This window comes from Sceloporus occidentalis, unplaced genomic scaffold (genome assembly GCF_023333645.1).
Source record: "Sceloporus occidentalis isolate IW3139 unplaced genomic scaffold, rSceOcc1.0.p SCAF_190, whole genome shotgun sequence".
NCBI lineage: Eukaryota > Metazoa > Chordata > Lepidosauria > Squamata > Phrynosomatidae > Sceloporus > Sceloporus occidentalis.
In genome coordinates, this window is record NW_028317170.1 from 1,370,523 (window position 1) to 1,392,232 (window position 21,710).

A 21,710-nucleotide genomic window follows, 5' to 3' on the forward strand; every position below is an offset into this window, starting at 1 on the left:
TGTTCTTACCCAGGGATCTCTAGTCACATTGATTCCTTTTTTTATGGTTTTCAGCTTTACGGCCATTCATTACAAAAATCTGAAAATTCTGGCCGGAGCACGGCCCTCAAGGACGGGCATAGCCGACCCCCGTCTATAGAGGTTAATAGATCGTATATCCAATAATAAGGCTTCTGCTTTGATTTATTCTCGTGTGTCAGCCTCGGATATATGATTGAAGGCAAACGCGATAGAACATAATAATCAGTAAATATGAATGGATTCAGGACCCGGAGAGTAAATGAAATGCAAATCACCCCAGCGAGCGTCCGTCATCATTCCCCGAGCCGCCCGCTCGCCCAATATATGCGTCCGCACATTTCCCCAAATTCAGATGCTTTCAATCTCGACCAAAATTGTTTGCCGCGGACCCTAACAATAGAAGAGTCAGCCGCGCTCCGGACGATTTAATACCCGGCGACTGTTTGCAAGCTGTGGAACGTTACGGACAATCCTTGAATTTAAATCTCCGACGAGATGTCGTTCTGTTCGTTGAATAAAAGGCCGGGGAATAAATTAACACTGAAAGGAGGCTTCGCTTTCCCACCGGTGCGGGGAATAATTTGTCATCTCCGGGCGTCGTAATAGGGCTGCCTTTTTGAGATGAGAATGTTATTTTCAGCAAATTATGTGCATGTTTGCCACGGTTACAAAGTAACGCAGTAAAGAGCCCCATCTGATGGATTCAGGAACAATTTTGGAGACGCAAGGTCTTCTTCACCTTCAGTCCACCAAGTCCCAGAACGCAGGTGAGATTGGAAGAAGCTTCTTGTGTCCGATCCTCGGCTGCCCCACGAGGCAACTGATTTCTGAGGTTCCGAAGACGATAACGTTGTTTCTCCTCCGATAGTTTCAGATTCTCTTCGGTTAAACAAAGCAGTGACATCACACACAAACCCTAACACTTAACAATAATTCATATACATCATGCTGATGGGGTGAGAGCCTTCATAGGACGGGTCTAAGCCCTCCTCGTAGGAACACTATGCGGAACATTGCATTGGGAAGCAAAGCCGTTGGCCGGTGACCTTCGATGGTCCTTTTGTAAACTTTTTTGTAAACTTTTTTGTTTACTTACCGATCGCTATAAACATAATGAAGTAACTCGTTTAGCAGGACAGACTAATTCATAATTCATGAGCACGAGTTTCACACATTAATGCGAGTGATTCTGCTGCGGGGCTCTGTAACGTATATATCGATATATTAAAAAGGGGAAATGAGGATAGGACAGAAGGACACGGAGGTGGGGCGGGCAGTAGACTAAGGCATTCGGATTCATACGAATTGCAAATTTACTGAATTTTGGCAAATTCGGCGAGGGATCCCCCAATCCGGGGGTTTGGATGTCAGGGAAAGCGCTGCTATTTTGGCGAAAGTTCACTTTTCGGTGTAGTCCTCTCCTCTGATTGGATGATCGAGGGAGAGGACATCACCAGAAGCACTGCCACTTTGTCGGAAGTTCACACAAGGTTATGTCCGTGGAGATAACCGTGGATAATAATATATTACTTTAGAATAAAAAAATCCATGTAAAACATCTTAAAAATTCCCTAAATTCTTGTTTTAATTTTGTATGTTTATTTAACATTGGCCCCCATCCGGCCCACGTCTAGTCGCCCGTTTCTCCTGCTGTAAAGTCTCAAACCTTAATCAGTCGTTGGTCTCGTCTTAGATTCAGGAGCCGTATGTCTATCCCATGCATGTTTAATACCCTCACTGTATCACTCTCTACCACTTCTGCTTGGAGACTGATCCACTTATCTACCACCTTCTTCTCAATAAAGTAAAATCTCCTTCCATTCCATCCAAGCCTCCGACTCTCTAGTTTTAGATGATGAACTGGGCATTAAATAATTTGGGTTTTATCGATAAGCCTCGTGGCTGTGGAGGCAGAATCTCGCTGATCCGAGTTACGACTTGGTACTACGCGGCCGCGATCCTCTGGTTTCTTCTCCTCGGTTTAACGATCTGTTGTTGGAATTTTTGTGAACGATGACTTCTGTTCTCCGACTCGCCCGCTACCTCTGCGGTGAGGACAATTAGCCTTCTTTGAGACGCGCGCTGAGGGTTCACAAAGGCCCTCTGTGTCTTAACACTGCTTCTTAGAAGTCAACCGCCATGTAGAGACCATCCGTGACCCAGCTCACACATCCACCGGCGCTGATGTTTTATTTAAGAGAACGCCGTGAATTCTCGGCTCCGTCTGGAGAGAAAATTAACTCGGCTGCAGTCATCAGATTGGAAAAAAAACTAATCTATATATATATGTAAGGTTTTTTTGTGGACGTGCCAAGTATTGTGGGATCATTTCTCCAGAGTTTATCTGATCTGTACGATAAAACATTCACAGGGCAGGTATTTAAAGAAGCTTTACTCTAATAAAAGAATAGTAGATAACTGGAACAGCCTCCCAGCAGAAGTGGTAGGGGGTAATACAGTGAGGGGATTAAACATGCATGGGATAGACATACAGCTCCTGAATCTAAGACGAGACCAACGACTGATTAAGGTTTGAGTCTTTACAGCAGGAGAAACGGGCGACTTGACGGGGGCCGGATGGGGCCGATCTGCCGTCAGGTTCTGGGTTTCTAAGACTAATTAAACAAAGAAAAGTGAGATTTCTGCGGAATTGTAATATAATTATTAGAATATGTAAATATTGCAGATAATTGCCGAATTAATTCTCTTTAATATGATTGCAAAATAAATATTTAGAAATAATTACAGAAATATAAGAAAAATACCAATAGTGTTTCGGGTGAGAGATGGGAGGATGGACGGCGATCGGCGTCTCAAACCTCATGGCCGCCCGTCACTTACTTACAAATTAATTTATGAAAATTAACTAGAAATGGTGCTTTTCGACTAAATGTGATTAATTTCAGTTAAGATATCTGTGGCTAACCTTTCCTGTTAACCATGATGGCTGTAAAAAAAAATACAGAAATACGTCGAAAAAAATTAAGGCTAAGAGATATGTCTACTAAGGTTTAGAGGGTAGTACATACATGGAACAGCCTCCCAGCAGAAGTGGTAGAGGGTAATAGAGTGAGGGTATGAAACATGCATGGGATAGACATACGGCTCCTGAATCTAAGACGAGACCAACGACTGATTAAGGTTTGAGTCTTTACAGCAGGAGAAACGGGCGACTAGACGGGGGCCGAATGGGGCCGATCTGCCGGCAGATTCTATGCTATCTGTTTTGTTTGGAACGATTACCTGGCCGTCGTTTCTTCTGAATTCGCATTCATTTTACTAATTAAGTCTAATATTTATTTCTTTGCTGGCGCTTTTTGTATCAATCTGCCCATAATTAACAATAACCGCGTTTTAAAAAAAAAAAAATTTATAAAGATTTTTTTTATTTTTTTTTCCCGAGTCCCTTTATGTAATATACATTGTCTCACCGAAACAATCGCGACGGATTCTGTTTCTAAAATCCCACTAAATGGGTTCTATTATTTCGGAGATTAGATGTTCCGCAAGCAAATTAACTCGCAAAATAGACATAATTTCACATTTTTCCTTTATAATCATTTTTTTTTCACGGAATTTTTTTTTTTCTTTTATCTCGTTTCGTTTCCTCTACAGAAATGTTCTTTCCTGACACAGATAGCGCCGATCGTGAAATAATACCAGCAGCTCGAGCTCTTCCTTTTCATTTTATAAATAATATACCGCTCCTTCTCGTGTAGATTTAGCCGGTTTTGACATCCTGAGTTTGATAACTTGTTTCCAAGACAAACGCCCAAGGCGTTCCTGTGATTATTCCTCCCCTTTCATCAGGTTTGCCATGTTGCGATGTTTCTCTTGTTGAGTACCGAGTTCTTCTCAAAATCCATACTTATCTTTTAATATTGTATTAAAACCCCAAGGATGTGCGCCGTATCAACGGAATATTTGATTTCCCCTCCCTTGAAAGCTCTTTTTTTTTTTATTTAGTTCCGTGCTTTAAACGAGTTTATTGAGACTAGAGATCCAAAAGTTTCCTTTTTAACTCCCAAAATTCAGACAGCGTCTGTTTATTTAATTTCATTTAAAAAAATATATAGAAAAAAAACAAAAATGTAAAAATATATGTTGTTTTTATTGCCTAATTAATTATAGTGAGGGTATTAAACATGCATGGGATAGACATACGGCCCCTGAATCTAAGACGAGACCAACGACTGATTAAGGTTTGAGTCTTTACAGCAGGAGAAACGGGCGACTAGACGGGGGCCGGATGGGGGCCGATCTGTGTTGGGCTGCAAATATCTTCATGACTGGCCCTGGCATGCTTTGGTAAATAACAAAAATATTAAAAAAATTAAAAATATAATGATTCACTTCTACCTAACACCATCTGTCCCTATTTTTTTTGGCCATTCCCTCTCTGCACCCCAAATCCCTGTGCCCCTCTCTCCCCCCCTGATGCCCCTCTCTCCTCCCCTGTTGCCCCTCTCTCCTCCCCTGATGCCCCTCTCTCCTCCCCTGTGCCCCTCTCTCCTCCCCTGATGCCCCCTCTCTCCTCCCCTGTTGCCCCTCTTTTCTAGGAGGTCGGAATGTTTGCTGGGTATGAGGGGATCGCAGGGTTCTACAGCCCTAAAAGCCCCGATAATGTGTATAGAAACAGCAGGAAACGGCTTTATACATTAAACGGGGTAAATAAACCCCATTATTCTTCTTCTAAATACCTTAACCAGTCAATAGCACACCAGAGAGTTGGTCATTAAGTCACAATAAAGTCTGACCCGCTAAAACAAAAGTCTTCCTCCTTTGGGCTCAAAAACACAGAATGAACCCGTTATTTGCTTGCTCTGTTTCAAATTTTTTTATACATATTTTGCTTCAAGAGGACAAAAGTGAAGTCTTTCCAGGCGTGCTGAGTCTCGAAGACTTGTAAGTATCTGAGAAACGTCTTCATACATCAGAATGTGAGATTTGGCGCTTTGCGTTCCGAAATCTGTCAGAATTCTGTTCACTCAGCCGAGGAATCAGAAGCAGCTGAACAGACATATCGTCGCTCGCTAATCCCGGGCGGTCGGGGACGCGTCCTTCTTATGAGCTGATCATTACTTCTCATGCGTTTAAAAAAATATTCATATATGAAATAGGAAAATAATAATAATAATCTTCTTGCTAATTAGTAGAACTGTCATTATTCTGAAATAAAGTTGTTCTGCACCTGGTGCGTTTCGCTGTTAAGGCTTCTTCAGAGATACTAGCAAGTGTAGCACTAAAACCACGGAGAGAAAACCGAAACGATAAGAAGAAAGAAAAAAGAAGAAACAAATAAAAAAAGAAGAAACAAATAAAAAAAGGGAAAAAAAAAACTAATAAAAAAAACTTTTTTGGACACAAACATATGTGTAGAATTATTATTATTCAATATTATATATGAGTAGGATAAAAACAGGTGACAAGATGGGGCCGAATGGGGGCCGATCTCCCAGCAGATTCTGGCATTTAGTAAAAACAAAAAACCCCAATTGGTGGTAATTTTTTTTTTTAAAGCCCCCTATATGTAATAAGAGACGGAGGGGAAAGTTTTGATTTCTGCTTTTCAATCAATGTGTGAAAGATCTAATCATGTAAATCTGAAACGTCGTGAGATTTCGCAGCTGGGGACTGATTGCATCGTAAGCTAAAATGTGCTTTACATTCGGAAATGTAGAATTTTACTTTGTTTTCTGGCAGAGCCAGTCTTTGTTCCTTGAGAATCCATACAGAAAAAGCTTCAGGAATAGGTAGGATTAGAAGAAGAAAAACATGGTTAAATGGGATTTGGCACAAAGACATAGATTTTTGAGAGGGGAGTAGACTGTCAACTGAGGTGACCTGACCAGGACAGACTGGAGAGTTAGGAAGATTAGAATGTTGAAAAAAAAGAGTTTTTAGGCCCAAATGTAAAAGGTTAGGAAAACGCAAACTTCATGTCTTTGAAATATCAAATGTTAACCAAACACAGAACCCAACAGAAGAACAACAATCTAACTTAATAAAGCAAATCCCTAACATATTGCTACACAATGCAAAAAATAACACTACTATCCTACATATAAAACACAGCCCAACATATAGAACACAGCCCAACATACAGAACACAACCCAACATATAGAACACAGCCCAACATGCAGAACACAACCCAACATACAGAACACAGCCCAACATGCAGAACACAACCCAACATACAGAACACAGCCCAACATGCAGAACACAACCCAACATATAGAACACAGCCCAACATGCAGAACACAGCCCAACATATAGAACACAGCCCAACATGCAGAACACAGCCCAACATACAGAACACAGCCCAACATGCAGAACACAGCCCAACATATAGAACACAGCCCAACATACAGAACACAGCCCAACATACAGAACACAGCCCAACATGCAGAACACAGCCCAACATATAGAACACAGCCCAACATGCAGAACACAACCAAACAAATCCTTGCACAATGCAACTGTCATAGCATGACCTCTGACATTACTATCCTACCATCTTTAAAATAAACATTGTAGCAAACCTACCTTCACAATATACAACAGAAGCCAACATATGGAACACAACCAAACATATAGAGCACAGCCCAACATATAGAAAACAGCCCAACATATAGAAAACAGCCCAACATATAGAAAACAGCTGTAGAACACAACTCAACATGCAGAACACAATCCAACAACTGCAATCCAACCCTCGAACCCCAACATATACAGTTCTTACAACTCAACAAATCACAAGTGGAGGACACAGCTATATTGTCTCAACCCAATATATTACACACTACACAAGAACACAATACTTTCATCTAAATGATGACAACAATCGCCTGCTGACTGCTCCAAGCTACAACAATTTTACACAATCTAATAAAACAAAGTTTTATTATCATGAATCTTTTTTTGACTTCTTTTAATGCTACAGTTTCTTGATTTCCAAAACAGATACAAAGAAACCATTGATAACCAGACGCCACTCGCTTTATGTTCAAAGCTTTCGTCTCTACACCCAACGGCTTCAAATGTTCAGATTTTTTCCTTTAAAAAACTTTGCAGATTTTGTCCGCTCCAGATTTCAGAAACACAGCTTTCTTTCTTTTTTTTTTCCAAATCTTAGAGCTTTATAGCCTCAAAATAAAACTTTAATGTCTATTCAGCCTGGAAACTGTATAATTTAGCATGGTGTTCGTTGTTCTTAAAAGAGGCAAGGGATAGATGCTTATTCGACTGAAAAATTCCATTTTTTTTTAAAGGCGGTAAATGTAACATTTTAACAATAAATTCTGCCACTGATGTCTCTTACTATACACACACAGCACTATGCTTGCCTTTTCCACCCCTTTGTTACATTGCCTATTACTCTTAAATCCTCAGATTATTTCCATTGTCACTAACAGCACAGGGCAATAAATCAATATTCTCCCTTGAAATTGATACATCCCAAGTGCGTTATTTTACACTTATCCACATTAAACTGCAGCTGCCGCACTCTTGACCATTACTCTAATTTACTTCAATCACTTGCCGTTTGTATTTTTTCCACCAGGAATGTCTATCCTGTTGCAGACCTTTGTATCACCTTACCATTAAGACCAGTTATAATTAGACTTGTGCATTCGTCTTCGGGCGAACATGGAAACGAACACGAAGAGTGCGTTTTCGTGTTCGTTCCGAAGACACGCCGAAGAGAAGACGGCGGCGGTAAAACGTAGGCGAAGACGAAGACACACAACACGAAGATCTTCGTGATCGTCTTCGTCTACCATTCTCCCCCCCTCTTCTAACTTACCTTGTCTTCGCGGCATCGCGGCAGTTCCCGGAAGTGGAAATCCGCAGGTTTGCCGTCACGGGTTACAGGGCAGTGTGAATGAGCTTATTGGTCGCCTACAGGGACCTCCTCTGGCATCAACCAATTGGTTCATGCCAGAGGAAGACCCTGCAGGTGACCAATAGGCTCACTCGCACGGTCTTTGTAACCCCTGACAGCGAACCTATGGATTTCCGCTCCCGTTAACCCCTTCGATGCTGCGTTATCTAACACAGCATCGAAGGGGTTAACGGGAGCGGAAATCCATAGGTTAAAGGGCCGTGCAAGCGACCAATAGGCTCACTTGCACGGCCCCTTAACCCTTTAAAAAACAAAGTTAACCCCTAACTAATTGAACAGGGAGGGAGACCAGTGGGATCTGCCGGGTAAGTTGCAGCATTGAGGTTTTAAAACCCCAATGCTGCAATTTACCCTGCCGATGCCACTGGTCTCCCTCCCTGTTCAATTAGTTAAATGTCCGTACGAGCGACTTTATTGGTCGCTCGTACGGACATTTAACCCGGCACAGACTAACTAATTGAACAGGGAGGGAGACCAGTGGGATGTGCCGGGTAAGTTACAGCACCAGGACCCTAAAAGTCTGTACGAGCGAACAACAGAGTCGCTCGTACAGACTTTTAAAACCCCAATGCTGCAACTTACCCGGCAGATCCCACTGGTCTCCCTGTTCTATCAGTTAATAATTACGGCACCAGGAGTTTAACAGTCTGAACGAGCGACCCTATTGGTCGCCAGCAGGGGGCTCGTCTGCCATCAACCAATGGCAGACGAGCCCCCTGCTGACGACCAATAGAGTTGCTCATACGGACATTTAAACTCCTGGCGCCAGAGCGGCTTTAACCCCGTTTTAAGCCCTTAACCGGGGAAAACGAAGAAAACGAATATTCGCCCGAAGAGAAGACAGGACCAGGCGAATATTCGCGGAATACGAAGTTGTTTTTTTTGCCGAAGACAAGCACGAAGACGAACACGAAGAGCCCCCTGGTGCCCAAGTCTAGTTATAATATTGCTTATCAAAATATTAAAAAGTATGGGTCCCAATATTAATAAATGAGGGGTAACAAGACTTTTCTTTGAATAAACCCAATTAACTACAACCATCTATCGCCTGTTACTCAACCATTACCCTATCGATTCAACTATTTTAACATCCAATCGTATTACCTGGAGCTCTCCCTCTTCTGGGGGGATGGCTTAAAGAGGGGGTAGGACTGGCTGGACTTGTGGTTAGGACTAGTTGCATATAGAAGCAGGGCTAGCCCCAGACAAACTTAAGTAGGTAGTGAGCTGGATGCCCGGAGAAAGAAAAAAAAACTCACCCAGGGACTTGGGGAAGCATCGCTTCAACCCTAGAGAATTGCAACGTACGTCCAAGAGACACCGGCGGCATGAAATCCACACTAATTCGACATTAACAAAAGGCTTCATTTTTTTTTCATTTCTCCTTGAGTTTTATCTTTTTCTACTTGGCAATTTTCTTATGGTTATCCCACCTATTTTAGACTTGTTTACATCTCAAGTAAAATCAATATTATAATATCATTAAAAAACTGCAGAATAACTTTTTTTTATCTCCTCCGGGTAAATTTATGGCTTTCGTATGGAGACAGATTCACCAAATAACAAAACTGTGGACGTACCTTGTCTTATGTGATTATGGGTTGAAGTTACTAGCTTCCTAGGATCCGTACGATGCCTAAAACACGTAATATTATAAATTTACCCCAGAAATTGTAAAATAAACCGTGATGTTTTAAAAACCTGTTAAGGGCAAACGTTGGTAGCAGAGCTGGAAAACAGTTTACGAAATATAAAGCATCGACCGAGGAATCAATAGTTTTGGAGGCTGTAAATTACACCCGGGTTTTATTTTACAAAGAACATCATAATTTCATGTGTAATAACATTTTCTAATACACTTTTCCCAAATAAACTGGACTGAAATAAAGCTTTATTCTTCACAAAAGAGTAGTTTTTTGGGGTGGGGGGTTTCACTGGAACTACTAAGCGTCACATGTATTTTTATGGTGGAAGAATTTCTAAAACCTTTTACGATTATCCTCTTTAATGGGGGCTCTTGACATTAAAGCTCCGTCTTCATTGTATTTTATCGACAGAACCTACGTCTCCCTATTGACTAAAATAAATGGAAAAAGTAAATTTATCTGAAAAACAAGCCTCTTAAAAAAAGCAGAACCCAAGTGCGGTCATTTTGTCGTAAACAGACGCCTGGAACCCATGTTTATTTTTGCCCGGTGCCCACACTCACTCACTCACTCTCTCATTTTCGTTCAGTCTCTCTCACGCTCTCTAAATGTTTCCCTACCTTCTCTGGCGACCACTTTCCCTTCACATCTTCTCCCTTCTCTTCTCTCTTCTATCTTCAATCTGTTATTTTCTATCTTCGTCCGCATCTCTGCAGACATAACCCGGTGAGAATTTACATTAAAATGACGGTGCTTGCGGTGACGTCCTCTCCCCAACCATCCATTCAGGAAAGAGGGAGTAATCGAAAGCGTCAACTGAGGATAATATGGCGGCGCTTGCGATGACGTCCTTTCCCAGATCCTTCCAAAATGGCTGACATGCAGCTGCCCGAAAACATTATATTATGGGCAAAAACTATAACTGGGTTAAAAAAGAAACAGTATTTTATAAGTATTTTTAATCTGGTATTAGTAATAGAGTAAGTAATAAAAAATGAGAGGTGTAACGTAAGAAAGTTTTAACCCATTTTTTATAAAAATGTAAATTTAAATCTGTGACTAGTGTTTCTTCCAAACTCACCTGCCCCATTTTGGTCTTTCAGTTTCTCCAAAGATTTACGACATTTCCTCTGACATGGTCGTCAATGAAGGAACAAACGTATCATTACTGTGCTTGGCCACCGGGAAACCAGAACCGTCCATATCATGGAGACACATCTCTCCGTCCGGTAGGTGGATTACTGTGTGTTTACAACCTTTAAGTGTTTGCATTAATTAAACTTTTTGATTGAATCATATTATAATTCTTGAACCAATATATAGGTTTCTTTAAGTAATATTAACCATTTTGGGTTCATTTGAGTCAATGGCCTGTCTACACCTTAATTGGTTGCAATGGTGTTAACGGTGGTGGAAATGCATGGGATTGGGATTAAACTCCCTGATCAAAGTCTAGATAACGCACAAAAACGTTACATTGATCCGAACAAAACAAATGAAACAAAGAAAGGAGCTCAGACTTTTTTGTTTTAAGTTTAGTTGTTTCTTTCACTCTCACTCACACTCTCTTTCACTCGCTGGGCATAACCTCCTGGCGAACAAATGTAATCAGTGGTGTATTTACCTTTGCGGCTGCCCTAAGCCCCAAAAGCCTTTAGGAAACGGAGTGTCGAGATATGACGTCATATCCCAGCGTGCCGCGTCTGAAAGGCACACAGCGCCTTTTAATGGCACAGCCCCGACAATCTCTCTTGAATCTAGCCCGTCGGGGTCTTGATTGCCGGAGAGGACCCCCCTGGATCTGCCGCCTTAGACCCGGGTACATCACTGCTGATACTCCTAACCTGGCCTAATTGTTACCCCCTTTTCTGTCCCTTTTTGCTCTCTGCCATCTCGCTTCCATCTCTGTAAACACTAAAACGGTAACAGATTGTCAGCGATAAATACCTGCAGATCGTGTTCTTGTTTCTTTTTTTTTTTTAAGCTCATCAATTTTTCACCATGAAACGCGGTGCGAACACTTGTCACGTTGTGTTTAAATTATGACAGCGGGTCGTCGGGTTTGTAAACATCTGGAGAGCGCAGGTGCGGCAGAGAAATCTGCTTCTCATTTATATGAAGCCAAAACAAAACGCTGACCCCGGCAGCAGGAAAACAACACCGAGCCAGCATGGCGGGGCCTGTTAGCGGCTCAGGGTATCGGTCAAGCAAGGTATTAAAAGAAGAGGTCACATAGGTCTCTAGTTGAGATTGGTCGTCTTTTCATGTAGATAGAAACCCAGAACTTGCCGGCAGATCGGCCCCATCCGGCCCCCGTCTAGTCGCCCGTTTCTTTTGCGGTAAAGACTCAAAACTTAATCAGTCGTTGGTCTCGTCTTAGATTCAGGAGCCGTATGTCTATCCCATGGCCAGTACTTAATGTTAATCCCCTGCACCACAGTCTCTCTTTATCTGAAGAAGGGACCTCTGAGGTCCCTGAAAGCTTATGTAACTCTTACTTTGGGCCAAAAAAAGAGTATTGACTTTTGGCTAAAGATCCATTGGATTTTTGGTCAGAGAAATTTAGTCTGTAAGCTGTTAAGTCAATGGAAAATAGAGGATTTTACCTTCTAAAATGATTTTCTTTAAAAAAAATCTTATTCGGTTTCAGAGTCTGGTTCCGTTTTTAGAATCTTTATGAAAATACGTAACTTTCCCCATAACGGATATAACGGAAGGAAACATTCTCTTTTTGTTTAATTCCAATATTGGATTATCTTTGGTTATAATTACATACTTTCCCTTTGCTACCTGATGTACGGCGGATACATTAGTGGAACTTTTTTTTTTTTTTCACAGAACAATAATGATTTCCTTTGAATTTATTGTCTAAAAAACTGGTCTTTAAAATGGAAATGTTAAAGCCATGAATTTTAAGCTATATACAAAGTAGATAATTTGCTCACTTCTTCACTTCGTATTCCGAGTGCAGAACAGAAAAAAAATGGCATTAATTTTGCAAGAGGCAGAAATTTTACTACAACAGACCAAAGAGTTTAATAAATCTTAGTGATTTTCTTCTAGATTCTAAAAGTAGATATTATGTTAACAGTAAAAATGGAGAAACTTTTTTTGTGGAAATATAATGTTTTGCCAATTCGAGTCGTCATAACACCCAGGTTTTTTCCCGCACAAAAAATGTCCTGTTGTTGCCGATACGATATCTCCTGAGATCGTGGAGGTTTATTCAATAAGTGGTGAGTTCTGGGTAAGATGGGAAATGAAGAATTTCATGGAATTCTGTTAATTATGTATAATGCGTTACCGACGCAAGAGTACGTTTAAGCTCTGACGATTTCTGATACGGGAAACATTTTTTGCCAATTTCTACTGAACACACCTGGGAGATGTCCTGGATTGACCCGGAGTCTTCAGGTGAAGCTCTGCTTCCTTGGAGCTCCGGGTCTCTTTTCGCTTTCTCTATTTAGCCACGCCCACTCCCTGCCCACATAAAGTTTTTTGAGTCTCACTCCACCCTTAGGTGCAACCGGTCTTGCCCCATGCAAGGCAAGCCCTGCCTCCATGGGCCGCTAGCCCTGCCCCTTCAAGAAGCCACTCCTTTAAAAGCTCTGGTTACCCTATGCTGGGAAGTTACCAGGGATGACTAGGGTTAAATAAACATTTAAAGTTAAATAGATAGAGTTATCTCTGCCCTATTGTTAAGTTGCTGATTGTTGATGATTGGTTCAGGAAGCCTCGATAAGGGCGGGAGGAGGAAAAAGAAGAGAGATAAGGACGGGAGAGAACTTCAGGACAGGAAATTGATCAGATAATGCTGACTTTGCCACAGGCTGCCACCAATTTACCCTGAGATAATACAACAATCACATTAATAAATTAATTTCATTTTTGCTAAAATCTGTGCCATTTCTCCGATAATGTTGGATCCCATCACAATTTTTTTCATCGTTTTTTTCCCCATAATTATTTATAAAGTTCCCTTTTGCACGTAGAATGTAATTTTTGCTACATTGTATTTACTCTTTAGTCTCATACATATAATTTAAGCCATACGTATTGCAATGGTTATGTTTCTAAGTTGTATTTAGAACAGCTGGAACTCTGGTTATCCTTTCAGAACCCTGGCCATCTCTCTGTATTGTAAAATAAACTAAAAAGATCCCCCTTGTCCCTTTTGTGGACTCTGACTGTAGATATCCTACTATTTTTCGACACTCTAAATTCGTATTCGGTTTTATTGTATCCCGGTTTGACCGTATTCACCGATAACCCCGTTGTTCTGGGACTCCAGCAAACCTCCAGATATATTGCAATAATGCATCATCATAGCACTGTCATGCTTGCCGTATATTAACGTAATTCATCTTCACAAAGCGCAAGTGATGTTCCTGTCTGAAAGGAACAACTCCTGGAGAAGATTAAATTCAATTACCGAACAAAAGTCATTACCGAGAACAGGAACATCCGGCCATAAAGAGTCCCATAGCAGATATGTGAGGCCGTCGCTATGTAGTGGAGGTTATGCATAGAGCAAGAATTTTATCCTTCCCTGTAACATGGTCTCGGAGCTTAATGAAGGTTTCGAAACTCAGGCATTGAAAGATGGTCATCTTGAACCATATAATTTGTTTTTAGAACTTTTAGGTAGACTTGGGTATTTAGCGCCTCCCCCATGATCCCTAATTGTACAAATTTGAATTTTAACACAATTTTCCAGCTTCGTTAATTCATACAAATGTCTGAAAACGAGGAAGCATCCCCAACAAAACAGAATTTTCATTTGCGTTCACAATCTCACATTCTGTCTCTCTGCCATCTGCTTCCATGTCCCCGTCTTCTTTTTCACAGGTCTGCTTTGTCTTGCCTCTTCTTGTTCTTCTGTATTGCGTCTTCTTTCAGGGTCCGCTTCTCCTCGCTATCGGCTCCGGTAACCAGACCCCTCAGAACACTTTCCTTAAAAGGGCGGAGCCTCTGCGCACACCCTCTTCCCCGATTGGAAGAACGAGAGAAAGGCTGTCCCACTGGGGCACCTCGTGGCTCCGCCATTTTGGAGAAAGAACTCCAATTGTCAATTGCTATTCTGGTTTTACACTATAAAGGCAGAGCCACAGCCCGGCTCGCAGGGACAGCATCTCCCCCGTTCCTTCAATTGGAATAGAGGGTGTGCGCTGAGGGTCCTCCCTTTTGCGGAAGCCCCCCCACTAGGCCAGGTTAACAAATTGGATAGCGGACCTGTCCTACAGATAGAAGACCATTTTGTTTTTTTCTCCTACAAATCAGACAAAAAGGGAGTGTTTGTCAGCAAAAGATCGGCTACCAAAAAAAGGCGTCTCGGATCCACCAGATTTTGATCTCATGCAGATGCCAGCTTTCTTAAAACACCAGAAAATATGCGGCCCTTCAGGACCGGATGTAAGAAGAGCTGCTCTCAATATTTTCCCGTTACGTGTTTGGAAATTGGAATATGGAGTATGAATTCATATTGATGTATCTCAGCGGCTTAAAAAAAAAAAACCAACATGTACATGACGCGCTCATCCCCGCGTATCGTATTGATTTGTTATTTTGTAGAACGCGAAAAATGTGAAAAGGCATAATGGGAAAACATAGTGTCTGTAATCCCGCTGTCTGCTCAAAGGAACTCTGCGTTTTGGATTCTGAGCCATTTCCTAAGGTTTTTGGACGGTTGAAATTATTGTGTTACTCAGCTATTGGATTTGCTACAACACAAGACTTTACAACAACAGATTACAATTTTGGCATGAGATTTTTTTAAAGTTTCTCATGATTTATTTTTTAAAACATTTTTCTTGTCAATACTGAAAAGAAAAAAAATCCAAATGATTTTGAGTGCATTTTCAATACTTTATTCTCTTGTGGTTCTCCATTTTCAAAAGGAGGGGAAAAAAATAAACTTTTCGAATAAAAAAAAATATATATAAATATATATATAAAAAAAAGAATATTATATTCCTAAAACAAAGCAATGGAATTAACCCTTGTTTCAAGGTCTCTTTTATGGAAGCTTCAGGGAGACGCGGGGTTAAAATTTAACTGAAAGGATTAAACTAACTGAATTTAGTATTCCCAGATACTCATTAATTCCACTTATTATGTTTTGCTCATATGCGGCAGAATATTTTCTAATACATACCCTAGTCGCTGCCGATACAAAAATGTTTTAGTTAAAAATTCTAATTAAGATTCTGAAAAGTGAATTTGCTGAGTCTATGAATTTCTGGTCATTAGTAATTCTAAAAAATTTTTTTTTGTATTGCAAATGTAAAAGTTTTAGACTACATAGCAAGGAATTTAAAGACTGACTATAAACAGTCATTCTGTAACACAAATGAGCAAAAGTTACAATTTGGAATACTAAAGTTGAAGAAATTGTGCATTACTACAAAAAAGCTATCTTAAACTGACAATTTTAAGACAACAGTTATAAATAAATTAATTGCCTAATAAGAACAATATTTTATTATATATTGTTTATATTGTATAATTCAGGGAAATAAATTGTTTTAAGTAATTTAGCGTTCATTTTTAATTAAATATATTAAAAATTGTAAACATATAAAAATCTATTAATACAAAGGCAGAAGCAGGAAGACTTTATAATCCATTGAACATTTTTTTTTTTTTTAATTTGATTGAGAAATTCTTTTTTTTCCGCTACCATAACTTAATTTGCATTTTTTTTTTCTGGGCTTCCATATAAAATCTAAGAAATAAAGTTCTTTTTTTTCTTTTCTTTTGTGCAATAGAGCTACCAACGTGTTATGTTTCCAAGTTGCATTTATAGCTGCTGGGAACCCAATTGACCTTTTGTTCAAAAACAATAGAACAGGAAAGATAGAATTTTACTTGGCTTCCCCGGGCACGTGTCCGTACACCGTAATCCCTTTTAGCCAAATTTAATACATCTGTTGTAAAAATGAATTCTTTTTACATTTAGCATTCTATCGGTTATGGCTATTACTTACTGGTTCCATTCTGTATCCAGCTTTCTTTTGTAAATTTACATTACTGTGTTGGAATTTCTGAGACCCCATAATATTTAAGTCTAAAAAGACAACATACAGACTTAAAAAATCTTAAAATCTCCCAGTCCCCAAAATGTAAATGAACCCACCTCTTTTACTGATAAAAGTTACTAAAGTTTAATAAGGACATTTATAGTCTGGAACGTGGAGAATGAATAATTACGCTCTTCTTGACCTCCTTCTGCTACCGCTTAGTCTTTTCTCTTTAATCGCCCATATATCTAATATATATATATATTATTTTTTTCAATTTATTAGTTTTTTTTCCTTCCGTCAACTTTTAGTCTCCGCTTTATCATCTCAGCCAAAAAATTAGAAACATTCTCTTCTCCTCACCTCTTCCATAGGGCAAAAAAAAGACTCATCACTGCTTGGGTTGGGAACACCGAAGGAGAACTCAACTTTGGACTTGCACTCGCCACAAACAAGAATCGTCAACCCAATGGTGATTGCCACCATAATTCAAAATAAAAATCTTATGGTAAATTAGTGAATAAATCCCACAGAAGACCTTACTGAACATGGGGAAGATTATAGATGCTTAAGTGCATGTCAGTAGTTACTTGCTTGAGTTGAAGTGGCTGGTGTCCAAAAAGACCCAAGCCTGAAACGTGACCACTCAACAGAAGTAGAGTCCTCTCGAGCATCTGCACAGACGTTTGTGACGGCCAAAGTCTTGGAGGAAAGCAGGAATTCGGGTTGGGTTGACCCCCAGGCTTATATTCCTCCTCTCCCCACAAGCCAGGGTAGAGAGACATGTGCCTGGGCCAAGTAAACACTGGCTCCCATCAATGATTTGACCTGGGTCGTGACCCTTGGATGCTTAAAGTAATTTTTATGTATTATATTTCTTACTAATAGGAATGGGTTTTCCACCATGTCTTTCTAGGACCTCCTTTCACGAGTCCGCAAAATTATACAATTAATAAATCCAACATGCGGATTTATTTATTTTTTATATTGTTTTTGTACATGACTACTTTGTTTGTTTTTTGTAACAATTTAACAGTGTTTTGTTTAAATTTGATTAAGAAAAAGTTTAAATGCTGCATATTTCAAGGAGCTGATAAAAACTTTATGTTAAGAACGGCGATATTATTAAAAACCGAATATTAGTTTTAAGAAAAGTAATTTATATATTCCTCGTCTGTTTCTGGAGGAATAATTTCAGAAGACAGAGCTAAAAGACACTTTAATACATTTTATTATTGAATTAAACTTATTACCCAATGATTTATAATTATGTTTTACATTTCTCTGCTATCCCAAAGAACTTGCAATTAACCTTTAAAACTCTTCTGTTAAACACTAGTATTTATGCAAAAACGTATACTTTTTCCTGTTTCCAGTGTGTCACGCTATAGGGTAATATTCTTTTTTGTCCCAAATAGATGGGTATTTACAAATTATTATGTGATGCCCTAGTTGATATGTCCTGTTTACCCATTGTACAGCTCTGCGGAATATGATGGTGCTATATAAACCTATAAATAATAAAATAATAGCTTTTCCCATTGTAAAAATGCAGTAAAATGTGGAAAACAAAGTTTTTCTTATATCAAGATCACTTGATAAAAAGTCCTTAGCTGGGACTAAAAGACTGAGCTTCTTTTGTTTAGCATATTTTTTGCAAATTTTTGGTGTACATTTTTATTACATTTTTTTTTTTTTTAAATCTAGATTTGTTTTTGTATTAGATATATAAACACATTTATATACAGCCATAAACTGTGCAAGTACATAAAAAGAGGGTTGAAGAATATATATATAAATTGCAACTAATGATCTATTTTAATTCCCATGGTCTTCCCTGAAGAGCTTGCACTCTCTTATACTCTGAGTTCTGTTGCTATTAAATGTAATTTTTTTTTATGGAATTCCTGGTTTCTTAAATTAGTCTTTTTCATGCCTGACGCTAATATTTGGTGCAGATACCCCGACGACTATTGCCCCCCGTCTCGGTTACATATAAAGGTCACTTTTACTGATGTGCATGTATAGTTTGCCTACATGTAGGATTTTTTTTTCTTATTCTTAGCTTCCTGCCCTTAAAACCTAATCGGTTGGCAGTTGTCTAGAGAATTTACTCCGGCTGACAAGACGTCGCGTTCGATGGAGGGATTTGGGAATCGTTTTGACCCGCAAAGTTTAATGCAAACATTACAGTAACAGGCTAGCATTATTCCATCCTCTGTAAAGGGCACGCCATGCTTTTCCTCCGAGGATTCGGCAGCCACGCATGTGTTTTGCGATGTTATTGTGACATTTTAGAGTTGGAACTTCGGATAATAGCTTCTTTCAAAAGTATGGGCCGCTTGCCCTGGTTAGCTTCCAGCTGTCAGACTTCAGAGGCTCGGGCTCTGCTTTCAAACTATTCTTAGATTTAATGAACAATGCATTCAGCTGAACTTTTTTTTTATTGTTTTGTCTTTTTTATTATTAGTTTTTTTTATATATATAAATCTAAATTATATTGGGAATTCATACATCAGAAATCTGCTGGCGCTCTATACCTAAACGGTAATGTAAAAAATATATATATACCCTGGTTAAATATTTCCAATTTTTTATGTTAATAAATGTAAAAATGTTTGCTTCCTTGTTTTACGTTTAGCTAAAAACTCAAAAATATCCCTTCCTTATTTTCATGAAAGTATCAATAATTAGTTGGTACTACGAATAGAGTTTTTTCATTAAGACATTTTTTAAATGAAGTTTAAAGACATTTTTTAATTGAAAGATGTAAAAAAAAAAATGACAAAAAGGTCAAATCAGTTTAATTGTAAACAAATTTGATATTTATTTGTGCAAAAGAAATTAGGAATTTACCGTGTCCTTGATCTATGGGAATCCATCAGATAATAATTTAATGGCACAATAGTCTGGATATTAACATTGGCATTGACGTGAATCACCCCCATGGTAAAAATATAAAGAGTCGCCATTTCACTTATAGCAGAACCAGATTAAAGTAATTTACCTGCCGTTATTTGTCTTGTTCTAATGGATCGCATTGTTCTTCTTTTCTTTTTTCTTCAAATACAAAATAATTAAGTCCCTTGTGCCTAAAAAACTAGGAATCTATGAAAGGTCTTAAATTTCCCATACGCTTTGTCTCGTAGTGATACATTGGGGGGTTTTTTTCTGGATATTTTGCTGTAAACAAAGTCCAAAATCAGATCCCCGAGCAGAAACAACTTAACTCTCTTATTTAGTGAATTTCAGGTTTACATAATAATGTGTTCCTTCCTGAAAAAATAAATAAATAAAATGATATATATAAAATTATAAAAAGGAAATATTAATTGGAATTTTTGGTCATGATGGGCAAGGCTTACGGTGAAATCCAATCAGAGTGCAGGTGCTGCAGGCTGACTGGGCCATATTTTTAAGCACAGAGTGACCACCGATTGCCATGGCGACCTGCTATTCTGTGGAAGCTATTAATGCTGTATGATGGTGGAAAGCTGCCTGTCAGGCCCCTCTCACCCGCACCTGTCCTCACCAGCTGTCCTCCGTCGCTGCAGGCCTCCCAAAAGCTCCATGATCGCGGAGTAGGCTGAAGCCACGGACTGTAGTAGCGGTGTCTACCCGCGATCGTGACCGCAGTAGCGTGGTTGGCCAAAACCTCCGAATAAAGTCCCCGGGGAAGAATTCCAGGTGTTGCCCAGACCTCAGAATAATGTTGCACACCTGTGGAGAGGAGGTGAAGCCCGCCTCCTCCATCAGCTATCCACCAATGATGTTCACACAGAAACAGTGAACCAGGTGCTGTGGAATCACTCCTGTCTGGCAACCAATCCAGTGAGGAGCTTGTCCAGCATGGGGGCGGAGTAGATACCTGCAGCCCTATAAAAACCCCTCAGACTGTAGCCACTTTACTCCAGTGTTCTAGAGCTTTGGTTGCTCTATGTCCTTGGATTCTTTTTCTTCTCTACTGGCTTTGCTACAGACCCTCTATTGGATTCTTCCTTACTTGACCTTTGGCTTTCCTTTTGGATTACCCCGTTTGTCTGTTTCCTGACCCTAGCTTGGATTACCATTTTTTCTGATTGTCGCCGACCCCTAACCTATTGGACTGTTCCTGACATCGTTCCAAACCCAATCCTGACACTGCCGAGGCTGTGTGTGTGGTGGGGGGCAGGATGAGAGTAGCTATTAGTGTGTGAGGGGGTGTAGGGTGGGTTGAGGGAGAAGAAAAAGAAACAGAAGAAAAAAGTGAGGAGGGATGAGAGGAGAGTGAAGGGAGGGAGAACAAGATGCAGAGAATACAGAAAGGCAAGAGAAGGAAACAAGAAGATACATAAAGAAGGGAGAATGAGAGGGAGATGGAGCAAAACAAAATAAGGAAGAGAAAGGTGAGATAGAAAGGAGCAAGAGAATAAAGAGAGAAAGACAAGAAAAAAGGAGGACAGAGAGATGAAAAGAGGGAGGAAAAAGTTTTTATAACGTTAATGTATATGAGATACCACAAAAAGTTATCTAAAAGAAAAGACTCTCCAGCCAAGTGGCTTCCATCAACAGTCTTTTCGGGATGTTGGTAAACATTTAAGCGTAAATTTATTCCACGTGGCCTCGGAGGAGTTTGGACGCAACCAAGCTTGAAACTGTCACAGCTGCCTCTATTGTGGGAGATTTCTTGTCATCATTCTTTTTATCCTGAAAGAAGAAGCACATGGCCCGTCTTCAGACTTATTTGAGAACCTCGGCAGACGTCCTGTACGTACAATGCATGTAATTGCGGCTGTTTTCAGGTTTAATATGTACGGATTAGTACATTCATGTCTATAACATTCCATTCTCTGTATCGGAATATATTTTCTCCTCTTGCATCGAATGCGCCGAGGCTTCCAGAATCTGTTCTGCTGCACATTGGAATTCTAAGGGTTTGCTCGGAATTACTGTAGCAACCGTGGTCAGCTTTGAAGATTTTATTATGTGAAATGTTTGCATTTACAAGCTAAGTACATAAAGATTAGCGGGATTTACTCTGCGGAGAGATGTTTGGACACTTGCTGAGCAATACGGTTCTGTAGGACATGTTGAGATAATACATCAAACCGCTATTTGCTGCATTGTAAGGGCTAAGA

The 21,710-nt window shown here is 39.8% G+C and overlaps 1 protein-coding gene across 2 annotated transcripts in view; it reads left to right on the plus strand.

Moving 5' to 3' along the window:
* The window catches only part of LOC149278412 (neuronal growth regulator 1-like), a 204,470-nt gene that overhangs the window by 86,408 nt on the left and 96,352 nt on the right, over window positions 1–21,710 (plus strand). For both annotated transcript variants that reach the window (XM_089501997.1, XM_089501998.1), the window contains exon 3: window positions 10,678–10,803. In XM_089501997.1, coding sequence (XP_089358123.1) covers window positions 10,678–10,803 — 126 coding nt within the window. The remainder of the gene's footprint in view (window positions 1–10,677; window positions 10,804–21,710) is intronic.